We start from the raw sequence: 27,185 nt of genomic DNA, 5'->3' as shown, positions 1-27,185 counted from the left end.
GACTGGTATTTCATTAGATTTCTCAACTTGTACAATCCTTGCCTGTTTTTTTATTAAGGCTAACGCTTTGGCTTTCCTTTTTTGGGCCCTTCCCGCCAGTCGCTTTTCCCTCCGGGTTAGGACTGTTATAGGCTTAGATATCAGATCACCCACAATAGGATCAGACATTTTCACCATTCCTATCCGAGAACAATCTCCCGCAAGATCAATTAAGTCCGTCAAATGAGAGGGACTATCAGAACCATATGATTTGTTTGTATCATCTATCAATTGATCAACGGGAGTATCTGTAATCTCTATAGACTCTTTGTTCATTTTGTCTAGGTGCTGCTCAATTTTTTGAACTGTCGTAAAAACTTTGTACAGATCATCCACAATTACATCGGTCTGTGTACAAATCGAATAATGTGATTGAGAATTTAGTGTAGCCGCATATGAACGCTTTATCTGTGAAGGATTGTTGAAAATACCATCAAACTGTGTGGCACTATCTACCATATCCTTATTCTTGTAGTGTCTATCCGAAAGAGCTGCTACAGCATCACATGTAAACAGGAGGCCTTCAATTCTATTAGTTTTGTTGGATAGTTCAGTAATTGCTTCTCTCATAATTCCCATTTCATAATGAGAGCGCTCATGTCCCTTGTCCAGTAAATTTAAAATTCTCGCAAGAACTGGGAAGTCTGAACTCAGTGATGGTGCATCAAGGATGATGCTCGCAGATTGAGCATCATTATTGGAAGCATCTTTGTCTTTTCCATTAAGGCTCGACTGGAATTCTTGAATATCCAAATTCATTCGATCATTAATTGCTAATTGGGCACTAATGGCCTTTGGGGAGCTCACCATAGGTTTGTTGGGAGATGCATGGGACTCAAAGTCCATTTCCCAGGGCAATTTTACATTCTCGCCACATATAGGATCAAGATTTCTTTCAGAAGGTATCATGCCTTTAGTACTCAGCATAAAAAATCTTCTCTCCCCACTAGTTTCTGGTTAGCGGGCGTAGAAGGACCTAAAGATAGGCAGATGCGCCTACTTAACTCTGCTTCAATAATGGGGCCCATCATAGAACAATCCACAACATTCTCTTTGTAAGAATTATTGTAAACACTATCGGATCCCATATCATTTCTCTGTATTGATTCAGTTAAGATAATATCATTGGGAGCACTATTATTCAAATCCTTTAGCTTGAATTTAGTGTTTCTAACAGAGATATCAGCAGAGATCTCAGCATCACTACCTACACAGTGAATCATAGCTAAGGCATCAAATTTGGGAGCAATACCTATTTCTTTAAAGACCATCGCTTTCTTATCAGCTGACATATTATCACTGTCCACTCCCACAGATGTCATATTATCGGGGTGGACCAGTGTGGCTGCACTATCAACCAGAATATCTTGACTCACCGGTTGAAAAGATGATTGGGACAGAGGCTCAGTGAGTTTCCGTCCGCTTCGCAAACCATTCACCATGCTGCTATATATAAAAAAAAGAGATGGTATACGCTAAAATATAGCCAAAACACCTATCGTGAGCGCAACCAATTCACAACCTAATAGGGATTTGATACTTACTAAATTAGATGCAGAAGGAACATATACAAAGGCTACAGATCATTAATATGTTACCACCCTTACCACACAGCCAAACAGCTCAACAGCACTTGCAGTGCACTTCCGGGGTGCGCGCGCGGGTGCGCGTGCACCCGGGTTATGAGCACGGCAGGGAGGGGCGGGCGGGTGGGTGGGAGGGGGCGTGTCTCGCTCACAAAGGATCTACGTAAAAGAAAAAAAAGAAAAAAGAATACGTAAGTACCTAAAAGGCACTCGTTTTAACATCAAAGCTAGACACAGTAGCACAGTAGCACAGTAACACCTAAGAGGAAGTCCAAACACAAAGCCCAATATCCAAGGCAGCAAGTCCAAAGTTAAGTCGTATTATGAGTAATTACTCTGGTATTTGGAGTCCGACAGCCTGTTTCGCCGCGCTACGGCAGTGTTGTTTCCTCTTGAGCATGGGCACCTTCCCAGCATACGGAGAGACAGGAACACACCAGCAAGTCCCACAGCTCAACAGCACTTGCAGTGCACTTCCGGGTCAAAACTTTTCTATCTAATCGATTGGAAGGGATACGGGCCTCAGGAGAGGTCGTGGGAACCCAGTAACCATGTACATGCACCTCGATTAATTAAGAAATTCCACTGGATCTTCCCAAACAAACCAAAACCTCCGGAGGGAACAATCTTGGGAGGGGCCTTGGGGGAGAGTGCTGTCATGATGCCTACTCCCGGGAAGCCAGTTCAGGACCAGCGTCCATGAAAGCAGTCATCATGTCCACAGGGAGAGACCAAGCAACCCCTTTATAGGGGCTCTTTGGACATTGTCCTGGCGCCTTTGGCGCCAGGCTCATAGAAGGCATCAGTCCTGGCACCATAGGCGCCAGGCTCATTATGGGAGTGCTTGGATGGACTTACCTGATGCAGACCATGCTGCCGGATCCAGACCTCCTTGAGCTCTGAAAGGGACTATTTTACCTATAGGACTATTTTACCACTCGGGCGTGGCTGAGGAAGAATACTTACCTGGAACTACTTTGGGGGCTATTTAAACCACGCCCAGACAGCAGCTCACGCTTCGCGTTGTTCTGCATCTAGCAGCTGGACGCTCACCGTGTCTGCCCCTGCAACCTGGCTCCAGCCACGCCCGCCTGCAACCTGGAACACCTGAAAAGGAAGGAAAGGAGAGAAAGGTGAATAATTGAACTTTACCTACCTCCATCCGGAGTCCGGAACCATCACTCCGACGATCCTGAGAAAAGACATTATTTTTAGAAGCGCATCGCATCGCTCGCTGCAGCGCCGCGTTCCACTCACCTTCACGAGGCGCCCTCAGGCTCTTCAGCGACCATTGGCACCATCCGTCGCCTTTCAGCGCCTAAGGAGAAAAAGAGACAAAACAAAGGTGAGCGAAGGAACAGATTGAGGAAGGCCTGATCCTTCCACCTTAAGACTTACATGATTATTGTTGGGACAATCTTTCCTCACCTCGGGTCGGCGCCGCTTCTTTGGCACTTCCGTACCCCGGCCCCTAAGGGGAAAAAGACACACGCATTAGTGGGTGAAAGCAAGATCACTAAGGGAACCATCCATCAAAAAGATTCACCAGAGTTTACCTTCGGCGAATCCATTCCTCAACGCGGATTCTTCATCCTGCATCTGAAATAGAGAAAAGGACAACGGACAATTAAGGCTTGAACTTTTGCAACTGAATACTTACGGCCTCATATCGAAAAAGTCAAGCGGAGTTGAATACTCACCAAACCCGAGATCCAGTGAAGTAACTGGAAATCAACGCGCCCCTGCATCGGAAGCAGGATGGAGAGCTCATCCTTTCAGACTCTAAGGGGAGACTCTACGGGGAATCGCGGAGGGGGTTTGAGGAGTGTGAGAGGGGGAAGGGGGAATCCGACATATTATCCAGCAGACAGTTAATCCCCTTTTCCATCTACAGAAGGATTCTTCTACGGGACAGACAGGTGAGGTTTGGGGGTCCGGTCCAGTCCGTCTTCCGGGTCCTGCGCATCACCTTAGAAGAGGCCATAGCAGTCCAGAACAGGTTGGCGCTTCCGTGGGAATCAGGTGAGCGTTACAGCAGTGCGATTGAAGATAGAAAGCGCTGCGAGATAGCCTTTTACAGTGCCAACTTGAAGGCCTGAGTTTGCCAAGTAGAGTAGAAACGATAACACTGTTGGTGTACCACATAAAAAAGGGTCGATATTCTCTTCCCTACACCAGCTGCAAAATTTGTTCCAACGGCAGCGGTATAAGGACTTAGTTGCCGGTCTTCTGGCCGAAAGCAACACCTCCATGACGTCATCAGGGAGATCCCAATCCTTGTACCTCACCCTTTCAGAAGCCAAGCGTGAAGGTTGAGGGTTCTGTTGTCTGGATGGAGAACCTGACCTCCCTTCTGCGAGAGAAGATTCTCTTTGAGTGGAAGACGGATTGGAGGACAGATGGACATATCTAGAAGGTCCGGGTACCACGTTCCCCTGGCCCAATCCGGGGCAATTAGGATCATGGTTTTCCGGAATCTTCTCAACCTCCTGATCATTTGAGGAATAACAGGGACTGGTGGGAACGCTTAAAGGAGTGGAAACTCCCAGTCCACTACGAAAGCATCTCCTAGAGCTCCTCTCGCGGGAAATTCCCTTGAACAGAACAGATCGCACTTCCTGTTGGTGCTTGTGGCAAACAGATCCACCTGAGGGGTTCCCCAAAGGGCGAAGATCTCTTGAAGGACTTCCTGAGCTAGCTCCCACTCGTGGGAGACTGTGCTCTGCCTGCTCAGAGCGTCCGCTGTCAAGTTCTTCTCTCCGGCTAGGTGGACTGCCGATAGAGAGATTCCTTCTTGGATTGCCCAAAACCAGAGCTGCATCACCTCTCTGCACAGTGGCAGTGATCCTACGCCTCCTCTTTTGTTGAGGTAGTGCATGGCCACCGTGTTGTCAGTCATTATCAGGACATTTCTCCCCTGTACTGATGGCAGGAAAGCTTTCAGCGCTAGTCTGATCGCTCTCAGCTCCAATGGGTTGATGTGTAGTCTGGACTCCGATGGCGACCAACGACCGCTGATGGTCAAGTCGTTGGCATGGGCTCCCCACCCCGTGAGTGAGGCGTCTGTGACTACTGTTATCTCCGGCCATGGTTGCCAAAACAGTTCTCCTTTCAAGATGTTCCCTGGATAGGCCCACCATTGAAGGTCGCAGGCTACCTTGTCCGGAATCCGGGGGAGATCTGTCATTCTCCCTGAGAATTGCGAACACTGACTTCTCAGTGCCCACTGAAGAGATCTCATTCTCAGGCGAGCCTCTGGCACAAGGAAGATGCAGGATGCCATGAGGCCTAGCAACCTCAAAAAGTCGAAGGCTGGGAGACGTTGGGCATTTTGAAACTTGGTGACCATCTGTAGAATATCTTGAGCCCTCACCTCTGGTGGCGAGGCTTTTCCCAGGGAAGTGTCCAGGACCTCTCCAATGAACTGGAGTCTCTGTGATGGTATCATCTGTGACTTCTTTAAATTGAGGGAGAAGCCCAGTCTGTGAAGGAAGTGGCAGACATAATCTAGCTGGGCCTGGGCCTGTTCCGAAGATACAGCCCTGATCAGCCAATCGTCCAGGTAGGGGTAGACGTGGATCCCTTCCCTCCTTAGACTCGCCGCCACTACCGACATCAGCTTGGTGAAGACCCTCGGGGCGGAGGTCAGCCCAAATGGCAGAACTCGAAATTGATAATGAGAGTCGCCAATTGCGAACCTCAGGTATTTCCCGTGTTTGAGATGGATTGGCACATGGAAATAAGCATCCTGAAGGTCCAGAGATACGAGCCAGTCCTGGAGCTGGAGGGCCTGAAGGATCTGAGAGAGAGTTACCATCTTGAACTTGCCCTTCCTGAGGAACTTGTTCAATTCTCGTAGGTCCAGGATGGGTCTCAGTCCTCCGTCCTTTGGTATGAGAAAGTAGGGGGAGTACCAGCCCTTGTTCCTGTCCGCTACAGGTACCGGTTCTATGGCACCTTTCTCTAGCAGGTCTATAATTTCCTGCAAGAGGAGCGGATCTGGAACTTTTAGAGAGCTGTTCCCCGGTGGATGACTCTGAGGAATGTGTAGAAAGGGTAGGCAGTAACCCTGGGCAATTGTCTCCAATGCCCAAGCATCTGAGTTATAGCCTGCCATTCCGTCAGATGGTGAGTTAACCTGCCCCCTACAGGAGTATTGTGTGGGAAGGCCTCAGAGTGGTTTGGGGGCGGCTGATGCAGATGCCGAGGGTAAAGAGGCACCTGCTGCTGCTGCGGTCTTAGTACTTTTGACCCGTCCACCTCGGGTGGATGTCCTTTGGCCTCTTTGAGCCGGCTGTCCTCTGCCTTTCCCAAATGCTGAATAATAGCGAAAGGACTTTCCTCTCCCAGAGGTTCCTGAGGGGCGAAAAGGAGTTTGGCGGATAGCAGCTCCTAAAGATTTTGCTGCTGCTTTAGAAGTCTGTAACTTTTCCAGACTGTCATCAGCCTTTTTCCCGAATAATGAAGAGCCGTCAAAGGGCATATTCAAAAGTCTGGCCTGTACATCTGGAGCATAGCCCGACTTTCGCAACCACGCATGCCTGCGGATTGTTGTACTTGCTGCCATGGCCCTGCTGATACTGTCAGCGGAATCGATGCCAGTTTGAAGTGATTCGCACATGGCATCTTTGCCATCTTTAATAATGTTAAGGAAGGCTTCCTTTTCCTCTCCTTCGGGTATGCAGTCAGCCGCTGATGAAGCACACTCCCATAGTGTGTGACTGAACCTGGCGAGCGTACAGGTGGCGTTGATGGACTTCAACGCCATACTACAGGCAGAGAAGACTTTCTTCGCCATAGAATCGTACCTCTTGTCATCTCTATCCTGTGGGACAGTAGGGTAAGCGGTCCTACTGCTAGATGAAGTTCCAGGGTACTCTGACCTCTGAAATGGTGTAAAACCCATCTCTAAGGCAGAAGGAGCCAAACTCGTCATTATTGGGCGAGAAAACATTGATGTCGTCGACGCCGATGTAACAGGCTTCGAAGGCGCCGAGAACGGCGTCGAAAAACCTGGAAGGGGTCTCGAAGAACTCGAGAGGATCGGGATCCTACTCGAGGGCATCGACGACGGTCTCGGCGTCGTGCCGAAGGCCCTTGGAATCACCGTTGGCTGTGGAGTGGCCTTGGTCCTCTCTTTCATCGGCGTCAACGTCGGCGTCGACGATGGCGTCGAGTCGATCGACCGATGCGTCGATGAACCCTTCGACAACGGCGTCGATCCGTGCATCGAAGGAATCTTGGTGCCTTCTTACCCGATGGCTCATGGCGCTCTCGGGTGGAATGTTTCGCCGGGTGCTGCGACTCGCAGCGTTTTGATTTTTTGGGTTTTTCACCCGGGGTATCACCCTCAGCTGTCTTCGAGGGGGTCGAGGCCACGTTCTCGAAGACGCTTAACATTTTCTTTCTGAATTCCTCCCACTCAGCTTGAGAACTGTGTTTAGCGAGACAGGAGACCCTTTCTGGGGACACAGAAGACGACGAGGAAGGGGACCTTCGACGTCTCTTTTTTGAGTGTCTTGATCTCGACGAATGGTGGGAGCTACTTCCAGATCTAGAATGGGAATGTTTTCGACAGCGAGGAGACGAATGCCTCGAGTCAGCCGAAGAAACTTTCGAGGAGGTTTTGACTGACTTATCTCTCTCGAGCTTCCCCTTGCGCTCCTTCAAGGCTTTCGCCGTCATGGACATGCAGTCCTCACACTCCGAACAATGGTGCTCGGATCCCAAGCACCACAAGCAGATCCTGTGTGGATCCGTTATCAACATTTTTTTTACCGCAGTCTCGACATTTCTTGAAGCCGGATCGCGGCGTCGTTGGTTCCGATGAAGAAGCCATCGAGAACGAGAAGGTATATTCGAGTAGAAATAGTTAGTTATCCTGACTGAACTGAGCAACGACGTTCCGAGGCCCCACGAAGCGCGGAAAAACGGAGATGAGCAACGGATGCAGCGCGTGGCTATTTATGGGCATGATGACGTTGGCGCTGATACGGTGGCCGTCGAGGGACATCGACTCAGTGGACGTCGACGCGCAGCGCCCTCTACAGAAAAAATGTCCAAGGCCAGCAAGCTTGAAACGTATTATCAAAGATAAGGAATACGTTGGAGGACACAATCCCTTCGAAATATTTTTACAAAAAGTTCTATGTAAAAATGTTGGCTTTTCAATAATGCGGCTTACCTTTGCTGAACATTTTTAATGAATCGCCTATGAAAATCAGAAACCCTAAAAACCTTTGCCCCTCTTTCACTGTTTTATGCAATCCTTCAGAAAGCCACAGCATCAATTGAAAGGAACACATTTCAAACCAGAAAAACAAGGAGTGCTTCTGCAACCTAGTCAGAACTCCTCTGATTTGGACTTGATTTTCTGCGAGGGATGATGAAAATATTGAAATATCATCCAAATAGGCTACAATAAATGTATCCAACAAGTCCCCAAAAAATGTCTTTAATAAGATGTTGAAAGGTTGCAGAAGCATTTCATAAGCCGAAAGACATCACTTGATATTCAAAATGCCCATATATATTGTAAAAGGGCGTTTTCGAATGAAAACGCTCCCTTATTCACACTATTGTGTAAGCTCCCCTCGTGTCTAAAGAAATATTGTCCCTGTTCTTACTTGATCCATTGATATGGATATTAAATGTAGCAGATAGCGATTTCGTATGGTTATAGCGTTTATCTTGTGATAGTGCACAAGGCCTTAACAGTTAGAGATGTGAAGTAACTTATGAAGCCCTTTCTTATTTTATTTTTATTATGTTATTGTTTAAAGCGCTGACCTAGCTTGAGGGCAGTGGAGCACTGTACACAGTGTGGGTAGCCAGCATTTGGGCTGCCATCTTTTAACAGTAGCCCAGTATTGTGAGGTCTGTACGTCGGTATGTGTGTCCATTTGAATTAGTTCTTGGTCCTTTAGTCCTTTTTTACATTTTGATACAAATATTTCCCTAATTCTGCATACATCTTTTATAGTGAGTCCATACATTCTCCTATGTGGAATCATAGAGTTGTGAATTCAATCAATAGGACAATACTTTTCTGAATGAGGGGGATGCTTTCAACTTCCTTCTCTGAAAAGACATAATTGAAGTCTTGATATGGTTCGGACAAATCATCTTTTATGTTGGCTTATTGAGTCATTGTTAGTTTATTTTGTATTTCCTTCTTACTTGTTGGTTCCATCAATGCTCGCTCTTGCCACCACAGTGAATAAAATACAATAATGCCCTGTTCCAGTTGTGATATGGCCTACTGCTCTCTTTCCTAGCCGTCTTAGGTTCCTTCTTTAAAGGTTTAGTATCTGAGTCAGTTCTATGTAAAGGCTTGGCAAACTGGCAGGGTTCTATATGGTAACATGATTAATGAGGCATCAGACACTAATCCATCCACAACACAATCTCTTATCAGGTTCCCAGCATGACAGACTATTATTACCAGCATTGTTCGCCTAGAGGATGGACTGAGATCAACTGAAAAACCCGACCCCTGTTAATAGATGGACATCCAGTGTGAAGCGAGGGGCTGCATCACTCCAAAGGGTCTTACGGGTTCCTGGATTACTGTGCAGTATCATAGTGCAAAGTGGTTAAAAAAACACATCCGTTGGGCAAAAACCCAGTCTAGCACAATAAGTGCAAGTTACAAATGATGTAACAGCCTGAGGGAAAGATAGGAAGGAGGAAAAACAGAGGGGTGCAACTCAGAAGGAACGCAAGCACACTCAAATGCTAGGGAAACCATGTCACTGTCCTAATAACATGCCATGAATGCAAGGGTGGAAGCAAACCTGGCCTGTGGTCAATGGCTGCACAGAGAGGCTAACAAAAAGCTAGTACGCAAGAGCTCAGGGAAGAGTGAAATAGGGTCAAGCGTGAACATGCGGGCCAAGAGATAAATTTACAAGCAAAAACCACTTGCTATGCAAGAAGGGAGTCAATGTCAGAAACACAAAAAAGCATGAGGGAGCTGGAACAAAAGCAAAAAATGTACTTGGAAAAAACAGGAAATAAATCACGGCAACAATAGAGCTCACCAAGAAATGTTGCCAAATGCCATTTTCGGGACACATAGTCCTAATAAAGGTCCAAAATGACTGCTACACCAGAAGTGCCCTTGTACTCCTGTGTAGTTTGTGCACATAAGGCAGCCATCTTGGACTAGTACCTATTAAATCAAATGGTCACAACCTCCTCCTTCCTGCCACTTTCCATTTCTTATAGGTTCTCCAATCTCTCCTAATTGCATTCTTTTTGCCGCTAATCGTGACACCCTGAGCTCTAATGTTTAGTCCAGCCTGAGTGCCTGAAGCCCTCAGCTTAGTAGCAGGAAGGTGATTGTAACACTCCTGGCTCCGCTTTGGAAAACAGTACTTTTCTTGTTTGATCTTCCTTTGAAGGGATTGTGGCAGCATTAGGGGGAAAATACAAACCAGGTGCTTAGACAAATGCCCACAACTTCAGTAGGGACAGAAGTAATTCCTATATTGAACTAACATTCTAGCTAACCCTAAAGACTATCCATAACAAACGTTATTTACTATATACAATGCATTGTCCTATTCTTGCACCAGTGAAAGCAGCTAGTTGCTTGGTGTCTGTACAACATGTATTTTTCCAGAAGCCCTTTTCTTCAACCCTAAGGGCCTACTTCACACAAGTGTTTTATAATTGCGTACTCCGAAGGAAAAAGCTCTTTGAATAAGGCCCTAAATGTCCAAGACCACGCTGCAGTCTCAACTTACTTTTTTCTCTATCTGCGGGCTCTTCAAATCAACTCCCCCTCATACATGAGATGCTTCTCCGTTGATGACGTAAAGGGAGAGAGAGAACTATTTCCATGGGTGCTTGTATGTCTTTTTTATTGCCTGACGAAAGCACTGACCGCAGCGTGGATGATGAACAGAAGGACTTGAACTCTACAAACCTCTGGGGGCCAACAGATGAGTGTTCCTGCCTTTAGTACTTAGAGGAGATAATCTGGGACCTTCCGATTTCAGAGCTGCTCTCTTTAATCACTCAGGGTCCGAGTGGTGTTGTGCTAGAAAGATTGATTCAATTTATGATAAAAGTAAAGGGCAACCAGCTCTGGGAAGCATAGCACGCCCAACAGGCACTACAGAACGTGTCCCAACGGAGGTGATCCTGTGAAAATAGTGTCTTTCTTATCCTAATGGCATGTAGTACAAGCCCAAAAAACTGATAGCAGGCGAAGGAAATTATAGAATACATGTTAGTTCTATACTGTCCGTGGCCCCATATCCCCTCACGATTTCAGACCTTACACACCATCCTGAAGTGGGGAATGCCCAGTCTAAAAGAAAGCATTGTTCAGGAGAAAACAAGTCTACAACACAAACACACATATCCCAGTTTCCAAATGTCTACTTGAATTTCCTCTGATCAATGAATTAGAGAACCTTCACCCTACCAGTGCCATTTGTCATTGCAGCAGCCCTCCACCTTATGGAACATTCTCTGGAAAAGGGGCCCGGGATACCTTACAGCCAGGGTTGTCAGCTTGCTTCTAGTGGTGAATAATTCAACACAGCTAGTCTTGTGATGAATTCAATGGATGCTACCTGAAATGCATACAAAGTAGCTCTACATATTTCACCACAAAGGATGTCTAGTGTAAAAATATGGTTTTGACCCCCAAGAAGGTCATCTTTGTTTAGAGTTTTTATATTTTCTCTGCAGGGCTGAAAATACATTTCAAATAGAACTTTTGAGACTGTGGGAGCAATGAGGTTACAGAAACATATGTAACTAGCTCAACTATTTCAGCAAACCCCAGCACTACCAATAATGTAACATGTTGGTTACCTTTTTGGTTGCAATTGGCACAAAGTGTATGTAGACTTTGTGGACATGCACGCCATGGCCAGGAGTGCAGCTTGGGTCTGTACATTCATCTAAGGATACAGCAAAATATATACACCACACAAAAGCAACACAAACATGACTCAACTTAAGTAAAGTGAAAGACTGGTACCCTTCCTCAGCGGCACGGATATAAATCGTTGCTGGCATAACAGGGACAACCTTCTGCAAAAAAGTAGCTTAAAGGTAACCCGTCAGCAGGAATTTAGTGGAAAGGTAGAAGAAATGCACCTCCAAAATGCAGTTTACTGTCTGAAATGGGAAACGTTTGGATGGCATCTTCATAAATCCCACAAAACACCTCTGACGGTTTTCCAATGCCATAGTCTCAGATAAAAAACTTCATTTCCAACATGAGCTCTTAGAACTCCAATAAAATAGTGGACGATTAATTGGGGAGATCAATAAATAAATGTACTATAGGACATCCTTTATTTCAGTGGGGTATATCTGTAAAAATGTCCTCACATAATTTTAAACTTAAGTGTACTATGTAGTATTGTACTCAAGTTTTGAAACATACAAAAGGCTGCATTTAGGAAAACATGTATGCAGACTTTGTGAGTGGACACACCACGCTCTGGAGCGTAGCTTGTGTCTTTACATGCATCCATGCGCACAGCAAAATATACATCACACAAGAGCACCACAAACATGCCTCTCGTCTTCAGTAAAGCAAAGGACGAGTGTCCTTCATTTGTTTTCTCCCTTCCCATTACATTCCCACTAACATTTTACCTAGGTTTGGTGTGTCTGCCCACAAGGTCTGCATACACATTTGTGAAATATGCACGTATCCTTAACCTTTTATTAAACTTGTAAATTGTAGTACAGAGACTCTCCAAGATAGTCTGTTTCCTTCAAGCCACCTGTTCTGTAAAAAAAAAAATATGTTTCTGTTTTCAGAGCTGCACACATTGTGGCAAAATGAGGAGAAAGCAGCAGTTTCCTCAGGAAAAATCTATGACATCTGGCACCGAAGACATGACTATTGGCTGCTAGCGGGGATTGTAACGTATCCTTTCACATTAAAAAAAACTGCAAAACGTTTGCCTTTTAAGATACACAGAAATATGTTCTAGATGGCTGTCACAAAACGTATTGGTAACTAATTCCACAAAAATGATTTCTTTATTTGTCTGCATTATCATTCAAAGACAAGCGTTCAAATAATATTTGCACGGAGGCTGTACACGGTAATTTCATAGAGGCTTGGTGGATAAAATGTTTGGAGCGAGTGCAAGGACCATTACACACCCTTGAATGTCTCACATCTATATAACCCACTGCAACGTACACCCCAGGTAAGAACTTGATTTTAGTGCCACTCACCATAGGTCACTCGAAATTGTACTCGGACCGCTTGACCCAGGCCCCAAAAAAGCCACCAGTTTGCAATGTTTGGTTATGGTTGGTTATCACTTACAGCCTTGTATGGATGGCTGTTGAAAATTGGACCGATTGTAGAAAACATTAAAAAATAAGCTCTCTGCATGTTTTGTCTTATTGATGGCATTTTCATTGGGTTTCCCCTGATATAGTGGGGCACCGAGCAGGAAATACACTCTGCATGTTTTTCTGCTCTGTGACCAGAAAGCAACACTGCCTCTACCCATATCTGATTTGACGAGGGCAGAGAGGCTAGAATCCATATGGATTTCTGCCTACTTATTATAACTGCAAAAAGAAAGCATAATACATAAGGATTCATTGTAAGGACATACATTGCTTTAAAGCTCCACCCCCAGTCGTCACACCTACCACCTCCCAACTTAGCTGCACCTAGCTCCTTGCACACCTCATCCATGGCCACCTCTCACAGATCTCCTGATACCTACCAAAGTACTGCACCTCAATACCACAACATCTACCTCAACGATCCGGCCCTATGGCTCGACCATTTCGCCAAAAAACCCTCACCCAACCAACCATGTCCTATCACTCTTAGAAACCTAAGATTAGGATCTAGACTTATGGGTAAGAAGGGACACCCCATGTACCTGAGCCCATACCTCAAAACTCATACGCACAGCCCACCTCCACAAACGGCCACCTCACCCACGCCCCATCACCCTCAAACCATCACAGCTTCATCAAGCAACGTTGGTTTAATTAAAGCTGCCCTGATTAACGCAAGATCCCTAGCTGTGCACGCTCTTGACATTGCTGATCTTATCAAAACTCAGGAACTCGACTTCATCGCCATCTCCGAGACCTGGCTGCACGCGGCCTCCGGCCCGGCACTCTCATTGGCCATCCCCACTGATTACTCCATCATCAGATGTGATCGCACCTCGAGAGGTGGAGGAATTGCTTTCATCGCTAGAAACTCATTAGGACTTAGAACCATCCCAAGCACTAAGGTGGAAACTCCAGAGTTACTCTCTGTCAAGCTCGGACTCTCAGCTAGCCAAACGGCTACCATCCACCTAATATACAGACCCCTGGTCCACCCACATCCTTTGTGGATGATATCTCTACGTTAGTACTGAACAATGCTAAATCCAACTCCCAAACCATCATTCTTGGTGACCTCAATCTAGGACACCAAGACCCTAATGATCCTGCGGCCCTCGACCTAGCTAATACCTTAACAGATTTAGGCTTCACTCACCACATACAGGAACCCACCCACATTAAAGGGCGGTCCCTTGACTGGCTTAGTGACACCAATTGCAATATTAGCGTAATCTCCAACGCCCCGTGCTTGTGGTCTGACCACCATGTCATCACTTTCAGCATCGAAGCAGCCCCACCAACCAGGCCTTTGGTCGCCCCAGCCACCCTCACTAGAAATAAAAAGAACATTACGACAGAAAAACTACTCCCCCTTATCCTTCCCACACTAAATAACGCTCCTGACACTTGCTCAGACCCCACCAACCTAGCCGACATGTATAACCAGTCACTGCTTGCAGCCATCAACTCTATCGCCCCGCTCAAACTGAGGAAACCCAAACAACGAGCACACCTTAACTCGTGGTTTACTCCCCAGCTTAGAGTGTTACACAAAGAGAAACGCCCAGCAAAGTCACGCTGGAGAAGTCACCACTCCGACGCCCACAAGGACAGTCTTCTGAAAGCCACCCTTAACTACAAAGAAGCTGTACTGCAGGCAAAAAAAGATTTTTATAATAACCGCATTATGTCAGCCCAGTCCAATACTAAGGAATTCTTTAATATCCTTAAAGAACTCGAGATACCTGCAGCCCCCCTTGACTCTTGCTCCAAAGACAACACTTGGTGCACCAATATTCAGTCAGCACTCCTGGGTAAAATTGCTACCCTCCAATCTAAAATCAGGGACAAAAAGAAATCCCTACAGCTTGACCAACCACCAACCACTCCTACACTTAATACACATTTAACCTATCCGCATAAACCTTTCTCCTTCTCCCCACTCACTACTTTTGAAGTAGAAAACATAAACAATTTAAAACCTTCCAATTGCCAAGGCGACCCCTGCCCAGCACCTATTATCAAGGAAGCATCTCATAAGCTAGCCCCGCTCATTACAGCATTCATAAATGCTTCTTTCATGACGGGTATTGTCCCCGACAACCTAAAGGATGCATGGGTTATCCCACTCCTCAAAAGCCCTCCCGTGACCCTAATATCCCAACTAACTTCAGACCTATCACTACAGTCCCATTCCTGCTCAAGATCCTGGCCCGCGCAGCCTACCTGCAGATTCAGGATTACCTCGAACTAAACAATCTCCTGGGCTTAAGACAGTCAGGGTTTCGCCCTAAACATGGCACGGAGTCAGCTCTGATCGACATGAAAACCCAGATGGAGTCACTGAAGGACAATGGGAAGCTAGCTCTTCTCCTTCTCCTCAATCTCTCCGCGCCTTTTGATCTGGTCAACCACCAAATGCTCTGCCAGCATCTCAAATCCACAGCCCACTTCTCCGACTCTGCCAATGCCTGGATCCACTCATTCCTGAGCAATAGATCCATGAGGGTCTTCTCACCGCTGGCATCAGCGGATCCCTCCCCTATTCACTGTGGCGTTCCTCAAGGCTCGTGTGCATCCCCTACATTGTATAACATATTCACCAAGCCCCTCTTTGATGTGCTTGACTATCTGGGTGTCTCCTACACTAACTACGCGGACGACACCCAGATACTCATCCCTATCACAGGAGACTACACAGCTGACACCAAAGCCCTTAACAATGTTTACTCGGTCATCCAGGCCTGGATGGCACAGCACGAACTTTGCCTTAACGATGATAAGACTGAGCTCTTACTTTTAGGATGAAATCATCGGCTCAACAAACTAGACCAAACCTACAAGACGGCAATGACATTAAAGTCTCCAAAGATACTAAGACGCTAGGGGTCTATCTTGACTCCTCGCTTTCTCTGAACAGACAAATAAATGCAGTTAGGTCAGCTTCGGCCTATACCTGCAAACTTATCACTGCCTGTAGACCCTTCCTAAACTCCACCAACTGTATCACACTTGCCAGAACTCTTGTTATGGCCAAAATCGACTACTGTAGTGCTCTCTACCTAGGGACCAGTCAGTCTAACCTTAATAAATTGCAAACTGTACAAAATAATGCCTTAAGGGCAGCCTTAAACATCCTGAGACGCTCTCATATCTTCTCCGTCAGAACGGATTTACGCTGGCTCCCGGTAAAACAGAGAATTGCCCTGAAAACCCTAGCTTTGACTCACAAATGTCTGAGCAACAACGCCCCACCTTACCTGTCCACTCGCTTCTCACGCCACACCTCCACTCGACCTACCAGAGCAGCCCAAACTCACAGCCTCATCGTGCCTAGATGCAAACTCCAAAAAGATGGTGGGGTGAGCTTCCCCGTCCTGGCCTCCAAACTCTGGAACACCTTGCCCACACCTATCAGAATTGAACCATCATTCCACTCCTTCAAGAACAATGCTAAAACATGGCTGCTCTCCCAAGACTCATGAGACCTTGACACAGTCCAGACTCCATGTGGGGTACAGGACTGAATATACATTTTCTCTCTGCTCTGTCCCTGTATTATACGCTGTTAATGGTACCCTTCAGTACATGTATATATGCTGTATATTTTTGTAACTTCTGTAACTACTGCTTTTTGTAACATGTTTAAGAGTATGTACATGTATATATGCTGTATATTTTTGTAACTTCTGTAACTACTGCTTTTTGTAACATGTTTAAGAGTATGCGCCCGGTTGCCCGTGGGCCTGGTTTTTTGCGCTTTATAAATAAAATAAAATTAAAATCAAAATCAGCAAAGCGAAGCAGAGTGCAGCCAAGTGTTCATTGGTGACCCAGACCCACATGGTTGACTGTTCTTTCTTCGTTCACCACAAGTGTTTCTACATTGTCTGTTAAACGCTGGCTATCAGCTGCTTAATGGCTCCATCCCCAGCGAAGCGGAGTGCATCCTAGTGTTCCGTGGTGACCCACATGGTTGACTGTTCTTTCTTCGTTCACCACAAGCGTTTGTACATTGTCTGTTAAACGCCGGCTATCAGCTGCTTAATGGCTCCATCCCCAGCAAAGCGGAGTGCATCCGAGTGTTCAGTGGCGACCCGCATGGTTGACTGTTCTTTCTTCGTTCACTACGAGTGCTTCTACATTGTCTGTTCAACACCGGCTATCAGCTGTTTAAAGGCTCCACCCCCAGCAAAGAAGATTGCAGCCGAGTGTTCAGTGTTCCGTGGAGCCGGGGGATGAGGGATTCCATCCGGGATCGATCGCCCTTGACTTGAACACAGTGAGCAGCTCTCTTAAGCACCTCCACATAATTCCTTCAGCTTGTCTGCCTGCTACGGGCCAGTTGCCTCCGACTCTTTTTTGCCAGCTATGCTTTCCAGGCCCAGCGATGCAGAGCGGGGACTGTGGGGAGCCTTCCCTTTGACCCTCAAACTACAGAGTCTGCAACTTCTTTACGGCTTTGGCATGAAAGGTAAACTCAGGCTAAACTCTAAGCGTTACCACTTGAGGAGGGCAACACAAGTACCTGGGGATAAACCGCCGGAACTGCGCCTCGAGGCATGGGGGTCACATAGGCGGGCCAACTGATCAGGAAAGAATCACTAAAATCTTCACTTTGAAGGGGAAAAAAACAGTATAGTCAAATCGTCCTGTCGGAAGCCCCAACCCTGATATCTCGGGGACGTTGCTCTCCCAAGTACAAGCTGAAGCAGGCATGCCCCTGATTGATGTGTGTCTCAGCCTCGAAAATGAATTTAGAGCTGCAGAGAATGCCTACGAGCGATTAAGCCTTTCTCCTGCGCTCTTTCATGCACAAGAGATGGCCAATGCCAATCTGGACTCCCACGCCCCTGAGAGCTGTCAGGAAGAGTCTTCCTATGTAGAGAACACCATAGATTCTCAATTAACACAGGGAGGGGAGGCTACCAGCTGCATTCCCCCCCGAGGGGGGGAGGGAGGTTCCCAGCTCACTTGAAGCGCTAAACATCGTTTTATAAGCTTTCATTAGAATATATGACGTAATTGCTATTGAAGTGAAGGCTAACACCCTCGCCCTAACCCACATCAATAAGAAACTGTTAGAGCTGAGGCCCTGCACCGGCCAAGGGTTTCAGGAGTCGAAGTCATCAGAGAGTCAACCTGTCCATCGTAAGGTGAACCCCCAATCCGGCCAGGGCAAAACTTTTAGGACCACTAAAATCTTGAAGGAAACTTCACGAACCCCACAATTAACTTGGTCCCCAGGTCGGGGAGAATACAACAAGGGGTTAGAAATCAAAGACATCAAAAATGGGCCTAAGACCCACTACAGGGACTCCAGGGAATGTCACCGGCACATGAAAAGTTGGGCCTCGAAGAGATAACGGAGCAACAGTGTGTCTGTTACAGACGGCGGGCGGTGTGAGTCCATTGAGGTTTTGGATGACACTTGCAATGAGGGGAGTACTTCGAGACCCGCAGAAAAAACAGGGAAGGAAAACAGGATGTCCTCCAAAGATGGATTGATCCTTTCCCCCGGACAGGGGCTTCAAAGGCAACAGCCCTCGTTCCCGCCTAAACGGAGCATACCGAAGAGCCTGATCATTAACATCATTAGCGCAGAGACGCCTGTAACATCCAGGCTAAGCAATTCAGGCCTAGCCCTGGCAAACATTTCAGACTCCCATGCAGGACTTCTAGACAAGAGAAGGTGCTCTGAGCCACTAGCGGAGCACACACAGCCAGTCTAGAAGCAGCAGAGATAATTCAAGTGACATACCGAAGGAAACTTCAACGCAGGACTCCGGGCCTAAGACGGCCATCAAGGGTAGCACTTACGCAATCCTGCAGCAAAGCCAGGGCACACAGCCAATCATTTTCGAATCACTCTTCGAAGAATCGAAGAAAACAGGAAGGTCCCACTAAACAGACGGGGCATCCCCGCCCTTCTGGTCTCCATCCCACTTTTAAAGGACATCTCGACAGCCGACATTCAATTTGTCCATCTTTTTGACCGTAAGCAACTGGTGAAATGTGCTGTGGTCTTTCAATATGAACTAATGGAAACACTGGTCAGTGACTGCCAAGAAAACCTACTCCTAAATGGGTTTGAGACCTACTACCCAACGACAACTGGGGTGGCGGGCTGTAACCCTGGGAGGGCAAAGCTGACCGTTCAACGTTTCTTTGACCCGAAACAGCAGAGGCTGGTCAACCAGGAAGGATCACCCTATGGGTGGGGATGGCTCTCCAGTGTGCTCCTCGTCCAAACTTCTAAGGAATCAGTGGTTCTCATCTGCTCCTGGAACTCGAGAGGCCATAATTCCTTCCTAAATGCAGATGTCAATGCTATATTCAAGGGAGCAGACACAAGAGACCTGGTTAAGGGGACGCACCCTTGTTTAATGGATATACCACGATCTGCCATCACGCTAAGAAGGGAACTAAAGGCAGGCCAGTGGGGGGTTTGTTAGTTTAGTGGCAGTCAAAATCACCAGGGAAAGGCTGCTGCTTCCTTTGAAAACTTTGTGGGAGGGCCTCCTGATCTCTAAAGTCATGGACACTAGTATGGGTAAAGTAGCCCAGACCCTCTTAATTACCATTTACTTCAAACCTTTGACGCACAATCTAGATACTGTGTTGAATGAGATCGAAAGCACCCTGTATGAATGGCAAAAAGAGGGGGCGGGGGTGGCCCGATAATTCTAGGAGAAGACTTTAATTGTAATTGCACAGTCACAGCGGATGAGTTTGAGGAGCTAGAAGGGAAACCAGTGGGCTAATCTCGGGTAAATCTAGAAGGACTAACATGGGGAAGGAGTGGTCATTCTTTCTGTCAAGATGGGGTTTCACCCAATCTAATTTGATCGAGACGAAGCGCCCAAAGATACCCCTATCCGGGCCAACTCTTTCACCTCACCAGTAAAAGATTACATATTTACGAAAAAACATTGATGTTGCGAGGCCAACCACGAGGAGCGAACATTCCGTACTCATGTTATCGGTACTCGTAGAAAGCACTCCAGAGAAGCTGGAATCTATAGGTAACAGACCCATTTCAATTACGGGGAAGGAGGAAGACTTGTCCAGCGTAGTCACAATATGAGTAACATCAGTAATAGGCTTTCCAGGTGGTGGCTCAACCTTAGTGGTGAAGATAGATGGGGGGAGGGGGCAGCTGCGCCTGACTCGTTTTCCATCTTACTCAGCAAACTTTGCAGCACGGCACCCTTGGGTACCGAGGGTCTACTCACTTTCACCCTAGCCACCAAGCACTGCCTCTTTGATAGCGAACTAGCGGAAAGAAAAAACCTCCTATAAAAAGAAATACGAACAACCAAAAAACTCCACTCAAATAAAAAGGCAGTGTGCTCCAAGGAAATTAACTTGCTAAAACAAAAACACAGACTCTGATTTCGATAGAGGAAAACACAGAAATACATCCTTAACAACCAGGGTCTGCTGGCAAAGCTAGTAAGGAAAGATACCCATGGTATTTGATGGACACTGAACGACAAGAACAGGTTGCAGTCTCCACTTATGACCACGTTTGTGGCTAAGGAAGACTGGGTGTGTTTTCTCAAGGGTAAGTTTAGCGTGTTAGAGGAAGAGCTCGGGGGGATCCTCTGATAGAGCACACTAACCCAGATGGAGGACCTGGAACAAATTATTTCTAACCTTAACAAATCACGGGCAAGTGGGCCAGATGGGGTGACAAACTGGGTCCTGAAGAATAATCCTTCTCTCTGGGCTGATATTTTAAGACGTCTATTTGAGCAAATAGCTAGGGAAGGTAAATGTCCTGACTCTTGGCACAGCTCAATTCTGACCCGATCTTTCAAAAAGGAGACAGAACATCCCCGGGGAGCTATCGCCCGATACCACTGATCGATACATCCTCTGCGGCATTCACCACAATGGTGTTGCAGGAGTTGAGGTCCTGGGCATAGGCCACTAACTGCCTACAACCACTTCAAACTGGGTTTATGAGGGGTGTGGTAACCCTTCAGAGCGGGCTACTACTCCATGCCTGTCTCTCTGAAGTTAACAGTAAGGGACCGACCAATTTATACATCGCAGCCATAGACTTCTCGATAACGTGGATCTTCCACGGTTATGGAAGAAGCTGGCGAGTCGGGGTATTGAGCCAGGCCTTCTGCCCATGATACAGATGCTCTACTCCCACAACATGTGCAAAGTAAGGTTAGACAGCAGAGGAGATCTCTCCAGAGCCATCTCTGTTACAAAGGGAGTGTGACAAGGGTGCCTAGTTGCACCAACACTTTTTAATATGTATTTAGCAGACCTCTGGGTGGATGCCAAGACCTGTGGTGGATTAACCCTGAAGTGGGGGGATTTACTGGTGGAATGTATTGCATATGAGGATTACGTAGTCCTCATCAACTACATGCCGGCAGGCCTACAGTGCTGCTTGACGGATCTTCTGATGTACCTTTCTAAGAACCATCTCACGTGAACCCATCAAAATCTGTGGTGATGATGTGCAATAAGAGGAAGAAACAAATCAGCTACAGGTGGAAAATATGAGTTGTGGATTAAGAAAGTGGAGTGTTTCCAATACCCAGGCTTCCCGGTCACCTATAAACACAGATGATTGATGGCAGAAGCAAAAGTGGAAGAGAAGGTGGGGGCCAGCCTGCCACTCGCCAAAGCAGGGAAAAGTAGACTGTGCAAATTCTCCCTCTTGCCCCTAATTGAGTTCTATAGGGCTAAGATCTCGGCAATTGTCTTTTATGCAGCCGAGCCGAAATTCCAGGACATACAGGAAGGGAGGATCCTGAAGAGAGTTTTGGGGCTACCAACCTCTGTTTCAGTTAGTTTCATTAGACTTGAATTGGGACTGGTGTCATGGTGGGCACAAGTGATGAAGCGCTGTCTCTCACACTACTTCAAATTGGCGAAAGCGGAGCGTCCACACATCAACCACTATCTCAACACCATCATGGGAAAGGGACTCAATCCATTTCTATGCAAAGTTAGGCAGAGGTGCAAGGCCTTCATGGAACAGCTAGACCTGAAGGAACGGTTTCTAATGACCTACTTAAATCGAGGGTAAAGAAATGAGACAGGATTACAGATCTCCAAGACCCGGGCCGCCTAAAGAGATATGCTGGGCAGGTAGCCTGGTATCTGCCCGCAAGAGAGCTTAGGCAGAACCATTACTGGGCATGGGGTAGGCCCCCGCACTCTTGGAGGGTGAGGCACCTGCTTCTGAAGTGGGACCGTGGAAGGGGAGGGTCGTGGAGTGCCTTTCCCCAGGGTAAGCGCAAATTGCACTATGGAGCGATACTCGCGACAAACCTGGGACTATGTGTGTAGTGAGGGAGAATTCAGACATGCCGATTTATGATTGATGTGTACTTCTTTCTTTCTGTTAAGTATATTAAGAATGAATTGTTTTTGTGATAGTAAGTCTCTCACGTTGAGTATGGGAATATTTTGTGAAAGTACCTTGTGTACTGAAAACATGCTCTTTTTTAATAAAAAATAAATAAGAAATGGCTTACTGTTTACTGCCAGCAGTAATGATAATTTACCAGCCAGGGCCGTCGAAGGCAGGGAATCCGGGGCACCACCCAGATCCCTGTTCTATTTACGACCCAACTGGGGGAAATTATAAAAATCTGGCAGATGCAACCCCAAGAGCGAACATGGTGGCGCAGGTGGTCTGCTTCACCAGATTTAGAACGTGGTGGTGGGAGCAGTCTGCACCACTGGATCTATATGCTTATTTGGAATGATCATGTACATATTTTTGAGTGACATGGCTGCATGATAGTATCCACTTTCGTTGGATGCAAAGTACAAACGTACAAATTCTTCAAGCTATGATATCTGATTATCATACCCCTCCAACACTCTATTCTTTTTTATTGGATCTTTTGAAAATTTTATTTGTAGATGAAAATGCTACATGCTAAAATGCAAAATGATTACAACCTTACAGCTACATAGTTTAATGGAATTACAGAAAATGCTAAATTACCAACAAATGTAATCTCAAATACATTCTTTCAATTTATACTATCATGTTAAGCCAACAACTCATATTTATTTATACATGCCCAAAGCAATATACATTTTCTATTTTGCTAACAAAAAATTAAAGACATTAAAAACACAAGAGGACATGGATAAGCGAGAGAATTGAGAGAACAAAAAGGAGATTGATATAAGGATGTATTTATGCAACAACAACAAAAATCCAAATTAACTTCAATTTATAGAAACTTCCTGGATGGCGAAATGAGGCAAGATCCCTGTATCCTAGCGAATAAGCATCACGATTGGAGAGTATTCAGTGGCACTTTTCAGGAAAGTGTGTGCACTTTGCAGGGGCGGGGTCCCTTTATTGTTTATTTAGTTCACGTAATCGATGCACTAATAGAGACCAAAATTGGTAAACACGCCAGTCTGTAGCACAATTATACAAATTTGTTTTGAGGTATTATGACTGCTGAATCGCAGAATGGATAGCTGCTTTTATTTTATCACTGACATAAATCAATGTGTTTGTTTACAGTGCTCCAAGAAATGTTGGTAAACCATTGGTGTAAATCCTCAGCTGTGACCAATGTAAACTGGGTCAATTTCAACTCATTCGCTTTCATGAAAGAAATCCCGCCATGCCCACTCCTGAGTCACAAGGGAAAACGTACATAGCCTGAACATTTATTGTTCTGCAGCACACAATACGTCATTGAGCGCCAAGAACCACTTTCCGAGGTATGTGCGCTTTAGAGAAAGAACACATAACATTGAGTTTACAGTCAGCACCAACTGCACTGTGTACAGCACATCACTGAGCTCATGTGCAGCATCGGCCATGCCTCCCATAACAGTACTACGATACCTCTACATCACAAACACTACAGTGAACTGCAAGACATTTAGCACATACACATAACAATACTGTGCACCGGACAACGCTAAGTACACCTGCTGCAACACCTTTCCAGTGCACAGTACAGAAAGAGAACACACGCATACAGATATGAAGACTGTGCCTCACAGGCGACAGTTAGCAGTTAGCGCTCCACAAAACTCCTTAATAAATTAACAGAATGGCAAATGCCATGGTTCTCTGTTCAGTACTTACTCTCTGTGCCAGAACTGATAACATATACATTTATTTATGCTGAAACAGAAGGCTAAATTAAATTGCATCTCTCACAAATTACTGGCAATATTTATATGACTGCCCCATAATGCTCTCATCTTATCGAGTGGGCAGGGAATGCCTCTCCGAGTCTTTCAGAACAGTTGTGACAATCTTAAGAAGAGTTGTTCGACTTTTCCATCCTCCTTGCGTATGAGTTGTCAAGATTTCAAGGCACTACTGGTTGACATCTCTACTCTCGGTATTCATTTTTTTCGGAAAAGCATACGAAATTCTTGTCATTGCTAAACATTGTTCAGAGGCTAGCTGAAAAGGTAGCGCATGTAGCCTAAAATAAGATATAAGCCACCAGAGGGCGCTACATACCAATAGAAACGTGTGCAATAAACAAAGCCCTCCTGAGCCCAAAGCTGTCAGAAACATAATTGGGCTTCCTTTGCAGAACATCAATTGAGTCATTCAGATTAAGAAAATAACACTTTTAAAAAGTAACTTTTGATTCTCACAAAAAAATCTACACCCCATCCACCCACCTGCCCCCTAATATGAGCAAGCAACTTTAGAATAATTTGATGTAAATCCTCTGACTAGTCAATGGCATTGCATTACCAACAGAGTGGATCATGGAAACAGAAAATCCAATGGTGTTTCATCTCCAGCAACACTGACACTGCACCCAGCACCCAGTCTCATTTGGGATATGCAGTCGGAAACCACAATCTTTAAACATCTTCACCACAGCAAAGTGACGTTTCTGACACATTTGCAAAACACAGTGGTCCATTTCCCCATATACTCAACATTCTTAGACCTCTCTGCAGACAACCTTTCATTTCAGTCTATAATTGGGGATGCACCAATTATATCCAAAGTATTGTTGGATCCAAACAGCATCAAACAAAAACTGCAGTTATCCATGGATAAACTGCATACCCTCCTATAATTAATTCATATACATTTATGCGTAAAAACATGACAGTTTAGTAGGATGCATAGCTGAAATTGGGAACTGGATGAGAGCACGATGGATGCAATGAATGCATCCAGAAAGGTGATCATCAACTTTAGTTCCACTTTGCAGCTGGCAAAGAGCACATACTCAAAATCACTTTCTAAATTCATATCAATCAAGAGGACCACACAACTCCCAAAGTGAAAATTCTGGCGGTGCACATTGATAAAGCTTTAACAATAAAAGCTGCTGACTCTGTAGCAAAATATTTGTGCTTCAGCCCTCCTTTCAGAAGCACTTGATCGAGAAGAGCCAGAGGATCTGAATGCAACTCCCAATGGTCTAATCACAGTTCTAGGTTAGACAATGCTCAAAGCATTCTCCTGGACAATGGTAAAATTATCTTCCTAAACGCCAAATCTCATAAAATGCTGGCTGGAGTGTGGTAGGTCACTGGTCTGCAAAAGGGATCGAGTCACTGCTGCCACATGAGTCATTCTTGATTCCAGTGGAGGCCAGGATTAAATTAAAGTGTCTTTGCTTAACAAAAATAACATTGCTCCATATCATTCCAGGAAAATGTTTCGATCGTCTAAACATAATCTCTGCCATTCCAACGCCTTTCCGTCTCACTGTTATGGGTGCCCAGAGGCTGTTCTGCAAAGCATTTAAATCTGAAAAGTAATAAAAGTACTTATTCTAAACTAATTTCTCTTCTTCTCTGCTAGAAAATCGCAGAGCATGCTATATAACTACACCCACTCACTCTCACCCACGCAGAGGGGAGGGGAGTTGGCCCAATCAATCATTTGTGGACTCAGTTGTCCATGCTGGGTCTTCTAAGTAGGCCAAACATCAAGGAAAGTGTATGAACGATGGCACGAACATAAACGTAATATACAAACCATGAACATTCGCTTCCCAGTATCAAGACACTTCATCAAACAGACCTACCATTGCACAACTCAAGGTGGTTATATTAGAAGTGGTATGTAAATCGCAAAAGGTAGGGGATATAGGCAAGAAACTAGATCAGAGGGAACTTTACTGGATTGAGAAATTGGACAGTTTGACCCCAAATGGGATGAACAAAGACTTTTACTTAGGTGCCTTTCTATGAGATATCTGACTGATTGGAGTCAACGAAAAAATAAAGTGAACATATTGAGGTATCCTAGAGAACACAAGGACACAATAATAATGTATAAGAACATTTTTTAGAATGCAAGCATGGCATCTGTCCTGAATGATTCACCTGGAGAAGTCTACTGATAATTACATGTCTTAACATATGTACACTTAGCCAGTGATTACCTACCAATCTAATGGATATCATTAGCATGTGATATTTGAGACGTCATTCTATAGATTGCAGACTATTACTAACCCCGGACCCACTGTATTTGGTGAGTTTAGAAATAATGATATGAGCCTTGGACACTCTAATAACATGTAGTTGCCACGAACATCCAATTTCTTTCGGCAGAATTCTGATTTTATGTCATTCACGGGTGACTGACATTATCTTGATTACTCCCGGGATACTAACATCATCTTAACGTTTATTATTCAAAAGTAAGATTAAAAAAGTTATAGCTGAAAGAGCGATTAAAATTGAGTATACTAATATGCACATAGCAGAAAGGCGGTTTTCGCCATCTGTCACAGTATCGTCATCAAGTTATTACGTGAGCATGTCCCGTTATAAGACTCAGCCATTTTGAAATCGTCTGTAAACAGTCCGGGGTTTGGCAGAACCGTTCGCGGTTTTCACCAGGTAAGATGTGGGGCATGCTCTTAATTAATGTAATGGAACAACATACTGACTAATGTCAGAATACTTTGCAGGCCTAAGTCTACAATTTAACAGGTTCCTATGTGCAAACTGGATTTGAAGAGATTACTACCTTTGGGGAGAATACTTATAGGCTCTGTTGGAAACAGATTACCACCCTCGTTTCTAGAGAAGGGTAAGATGATTGATTCTACTTTACCTTTTAAATAATGACTTGATTTTTGACTATCTTTGACTTACCGGACAGAGATAACACAGAGTATTTGATTGGTTATTCTCTTCAAGTCTATTCCAATAGAGTAACTGCTGAACCAACCCTGGGGGAATCAGTGGCATTCCTGCGGG

General features: G+C 45.5%; 1 protein-coding gene across 8 annotated transcripts in view; it reads left to right on the top strand.

The window, feature by feature from the left end:
* CHD5 (chromodomain helicase DNA binding protein 5) overlaps positions 1 to 27,185 on the top strand; it is a 2,731,226-nt gene that overhangs the window by 2,278,779 nt on the left and 425,262 nt on the right. For all 8 annotated transcript variants that reach the window (XM_069610277.1, XM_069610279.1, XM_069610280.1 and 5 more), the window contains one exon: positions 12,420 to 12,528. In XM_069610277.1, coding sequence (XP_069466378.1) covers positions 12,420 to 12,528 — 109 coding nt within the window. The remainder of the gene's footprint in view (positions 1 to 12,419; positions 12,529 to 27,185) is intronic.

This window comes from Ambystoma mexicanum, chromosome 8 (genome assembly GCF_040938575.1).
Source record: "Ambystoma mexicanum isolate Mex_15411 chromosome 8, UKY_AmexF1_1, whole genome shotgun sequence".
Lineage (NCBI taxonomy): Eukaryota > Metazoa > Chordata > Amphibia > Caudata > Ambystomatidae > Ambystoma > Ambystoma mexicanum.
Note: the sequence above shows the minus strand (reverse complement) of the source record. Positions and strands in the feature narration are given on the sequence as shown.